The sequence below is a fragment of the Propithecus coquereli genome, unplaced genomic scaffold (genome assembly GCF_000956105.1).
Source record: "Propithecus coquereli isolate 6110/MARCELLA unplaced genomic scaffold, Pcoq_1.0 Scaffold11, whole genome shotgun sequence".
In the NCBI taxonomy this organism is placed as follows: domain Eukaryota; kingdom Metazoa; phylum Chordata; class Mammalia; order Primates; family Indriidae; genus Propithecus; species Propithecus coquereli.
This window is the reverse complement of record NW_012134969.1, coordinates 2,740,678-2,745,603: the sequence shown is the minus strand read 5'-3', so window position 1 is coordinate 2,745,603 and position 4,926 is coordinate 2,740,678. Positions and strand designations below refer to the sequence as shown.

At 34.7% G+C, this 4,926-nt stretch overlaps 1 protein-coding gene across 1 annotated transcript in view; it reads left to right on the top strand.

Annotated features, from left to right (window-relative positions):
- ELF1 (E74-like factor 1 (ets domain transcription factor)) overlaps positions 1–4,926 on the top strand; it is a 70,803-nt gene that overhangs the window by 20,080 nt on the left and 45,797 nt on the right. Inside the window, exon 2 of the mRNA XM_012648169.1 lies at positions 1,438–1,618. Within this exon, the coding sequence (XP_012503623.1) occupies positions 1,438–1,618 (181 nt within the window). The remainder of the gene's footprint in view (positions 1–1,437; positions 1,619–4,926) is intronic.

Here is a 4,926-nt window from a genome sequence, read left to right as displayed (position 1 = left end):
CCAGGTCAAAGGAGTTGTCAATAAGAAACATGATATTTACTAAATGAAACCTGTGATCCTACATTGGATCTCGAACCAAAAAAATTTTTTTTTCATTTTTTATAAATGATGTTACTGGGAGAGTTAGAAATTTGAATAAGATCTGTAGGGTGGATAATAGTACTATATCAGTGTTACTTTCCTGATTTTAATAATTGTGCTGTCTTATATAATATTCATATATTTAGGAAATAAACACTAAAATATTTAGGGTTTAAGAAGCAATTATACCATTTTCAAACAAATCAGAAAAAAATAATATAGGAAGAGTGATAAATAGATGTGATTAAATGTTAGAATTGGGAGAATATGAGTGAATGTAATGGATGATGAATGGAAATTTTTTGTGCTATTTTTACAGCTTTTGTAAGTCTGAAATTATTTGAAAGTAAAAAGTTAAAGGAGGTAGTAGCTTAATGAGGTTTGCTGCTACTTAACTGATAATTGAGTAAGTTGTTAAAAACCCTCTCTGGGTCAGTTTCTTTAGCTATAAAATGAGATGGCTAGCCTACATTAAATTTTAGGGACCCTTCCAATTCTAAAATTCCGTGACTTTATAACTGGATATTAGTAGCAGTAACTTACACCCTTAAAATAGGCATGCTTGAAGAGGACAATAATAGAAAACGAAAGTAAATTTTCTCATTTGAGTCAAAGGGCATTATTAAAACTAGGCCTGTGTGCCAAGTGACAGTGTAATATTTATTAAGCTCACAAATGCTTTTTCTGCAAAAGAAACTTTTAATAAGATTTTATTTAATTGTATATTTTATTTATATGCCACTTCTTGGTTCATGCTTATTCATTAATGTTATCTTATTAGATTTTTATTTAATGTCATTTTAAAAAATGTACTTTTATAGGATTACCCAATGAAAACTTGGTTGTTAAGACCCAAGATGATTAATAATGAAAGTTTATTTTGTCCTTATTTTTTTTCGAGGCAGGATCTCTCGCTCTGTTGCCTAGGCTAGAGAGCAGTGACATTATCATAGCTCACTACAGGCTCAGCCTCCTGGGCTCAAGTGATCCTCCTGCCTCAGTCTCCTGAGTAGCTGGGATTACAGGCATGTGCCACTATGCCTGGCTAATTTTTCAATTTTTTGTAGAAATGAGGTCTCACTCTGTTGCCCAGGCTGGTCTCGAACTCCTGGCCTCAAGCAGTCCTCCTACCTCGGCCTCCCAAAGTGCCAGGATTTACAGGTGTGAGCCACCATGCCTGGCGTATTTGGCTTAATAGATACATGTTCTCTGTAGCCTAGAAGGATCGTCAAGATACAAGTAGCTGATGATGTAAAAACTAAGTCGGTATTTAGTATAAAATATTTTTCAGCCGTATTTAACAAAAGCAAAACTTTAATTCTTTGTTTTCCCTCACCTCTTCCCAACACCTCTCAGCTTGGTGATCCAGCTATTTTTCCTGCGGTTATTGTGGAACATGTTCCTGGTGCTGATATTCTCAATAGTTATACTCATCTAGCCTGTGTGGAAGAGCCCAATGACATGATTACTGAGAGCTCACTGGATGTTGCTGAAGAAGAAATCATAGATGACGATGATGATGACATCACCCTTACAGGTGCGTGCGTCTACGGGGGACCTTGCTGCAGCACAGTTTTAGGCAATGTCCTAGTCCTGAGGTTTGGGGCATAAAAAGTCCTTCCCATGGTTTTGAGTAACTTCATTACCTGCGGAAGCTAGAGCACCACCTAGAAAAGGAAATTACGTTACTGTCTCATCTGCTGTGTTTTGTACTGCTTTGTCATCTCCCATTTCTTCTTTCCTCAATATATTGAGATGAATGTGACAAAATAGGCATGTAACGGGAACCAAATCTACGCAAGTCATCAACTTCACTGACTACTTGTTTGGGAGTCTCATTGTATTGCCCAGGATAGGCTCAAACTCTTGGGCTCAAGCAATCTCCTCCCACCCCCACTCCACGAGCCTACAGAGTAGCTGGGACTATATGTAGGTGAGCAGCCCTATGCCTAGCTCACCAAATACTTTTTTTATGTGCCTACCTCTGTATTCCTGAGACCAAAATGAGAAGTTATTTGCAAGGTAAGAGACAGGAATGTTCTTAGTACTACCACAGGAAGCAAAATAGTAGGCCACGACCCAAATAAGGTCCTGAGATTCATAGGTTTCTTTTCTGGTTCAGTCAGAACTAGAAAGATATTTTAAACTTGAAGAGTAGACTACATAAATGTGAGGGTAGTGGTAACGATATTTTCACCAGTTTTAGAAATTATGCTTTCTATTTTTATGCATTTATATTCATGTATTTTGGCCAGAGATATTGGGGATATTTGAAAAAATTAATTATTTGGAAGCAAGTATTTTCATCTTTATTTATAAAAGAGAGTTTACCCCAAAAAAAGCATAATGAGGTGTATCTGTAGATTTCATCTTGGCAAATACTGTGGCTGCTTTGTCTCAATTTTACCGTAGTATATAGCACAGGACCTTAGAACTGAATATTAAGTCTAGATGTAGGTTCTGGTCTAGTTAAGAAGTTAGTATGCGATACGGTGACATTTTAAATCAGAGGGGAAAGAAAGAATGACCTGATATCCATTTGGTGGGGGAGAGAAAAGAAAGTTAGATTTTTACCTTAATCATGCTCCAAAATATCAAAGTAAATCCAAATGGATTAAAAAATGTAATATAACAAAGGAAACCATTAAAAAAAACTGTAAAAGGTTGAATATTTGATTTTAAAGTAACAACGGATTTTCTATGCATAAAAATTAGAAAAGTACAAAAGTACAAAAGGAAAAGTACAAAAATTAGAAAAGTACAAAAGGTGGATTGACTTTGGTAACAAATATTGAAAACTTGTTTATGCCAAAAAACAATATAACTGAAATAAATAGATGACAAATGGCTAAAACTATTTACAATTTCTATGGTAGATAAAGGATTAATATTTTTGATTTATAGAGAGCTCTTACCAATCAATAACAACCTTAAATGGGCAAAGAATTTGAACAATCTTATTAAGAAATGAAAAAGTTATTAAATATCCAGTAACTATGACCAAGGGAGACATTTTGTTTATTAAACAAATACCATTTTCACCCATCATATTGAAAAGATGACAAAAGATAATAAACAAAAAGACGATAACTTTGTGGCTCAGATTTAGGACCAAAAGAATAGAAATTGGGCCAACATTTTTGTCATAGCACCAAAAAAGCTCTGGGTGCGGTTGTACTTGTGGGTGGTATACACATTCTTATAGATGATGACCAAAGACACATAAAAATAGAGACTGGAAAGGGAATGAAGAATTGTGAGTTTCTGTTTTCTGTCATTTGGAAAAACTAGACCAGGAACATTGTTCTAGGGACTCATGCTAGAGGCTAGCTGTAGCTGGAGGAAAGAACACAAGGTTGATTTGGAACTGAATAAAATTGCAGTAACCTTTAGTAGTAAATGTAATCATGATAATCAAAATAAATAATAGCTCAGTTATTGAGTGCTTGCTATATGCTAAGCCCTGTGATAGTTTTTTAAAAACTTTTAATTTTGAGTTGTTATTTTTGGACTTATAAAAAAGTTACAAAAGTCGTACAAATAATTCCTTTATATTCCTCATCCTGTATCCCCTACTGTTAACATCTTACATAACCATTGTACTTTTATTAAGAACAGGAACTCAACGCTGGTCACAATATTATTACCTAAACCTAGACCTTATTTGTCTTTCACCAGTTTCGTACCAGTGTTCTTTTCCTATTCCGGGTCCTATCCAGAATCTCACATTTCATTTAGGACTTATTTCTCCTTAGTCTCTGCCAGTCTGTAACAGTTCATGTCTTTCCTTGTCTCTGATAACTTGGACACTTTTAAAGAGTACTGGTTAGGTATTCTGTAGAATGTCCCTCAATTTTAGTTGTGTGATGTTTTCTTATGATTGGAGTGAGGTAATACATTTTTGTCAAGAATGCCACAAAAATGGCATTCTCTTCGTCTTAGTGCATCATATTAAAGTAATAGGTTTTTGTTGAAAAACATACATTACTTATTTGATTCTCATAATAGAAAAGGAAAATCGAAGTTAGATTAAATTAAATGACTTGCCTAAGGTTATGTACCAAGTGGCAGAGCTCACACTTGATAACATTGGTTGACAATACCTAATTTTTGTGTTGTCCTCTATTTTTTTATTTTATGTATCCATTCATTCATTTATTTATTTATATATAGACAGAGTCTCGCTCTGTTGCCCCCCCCAGACTATAGTGGTGTCATCACAGCTCATTGCAACCTCAAACTCCTAGGCTCAAGCAATCCAAATTTCTTCTTAGAGGTTTACTGGCCATATTGGATTAGGGCCTACACGAATGGCCTCATTCAAACTTAATTATCTCTGTAAAGGCCCTATTGCCAAATACACTCACATTCTGAGGTATTGGGGGTTAGCACTTCAACATAGGAATGTGGGGAAGGGGACATAGTTAAGGAATTATTAGTGATTTCAAGATATGATAATAGCATTGTGTTCATCTTATCTTTCAAGTACACATGCTAAGATATTTAAAGATAAAATATGGTATCCCGGAGGACTCTTTAAAATAATCCTGTGTGGAAGGCGAGGCCTTGGGGCAGTGAGAAGGGGTATGGATGACCGTTTGTTAATAACGGTTGAAGCTGGGAATGGACACATGGAGATTCATTATACTGTGCTCTATAATTTTGTTCTTGTTTAAAAGTTTCAATAATAAAAAGATTTAATGATTTTATGAAAATTTGAACCTTTTGCTAGATTGCAGCTGTCATCAAAATACTTTTCTTTTTATTCATTGATTTAACTTATACCAAGTTTGATATAAATTCGAACCTATAAAAACATATAATAAAAAAAAATCACTTTTGTCT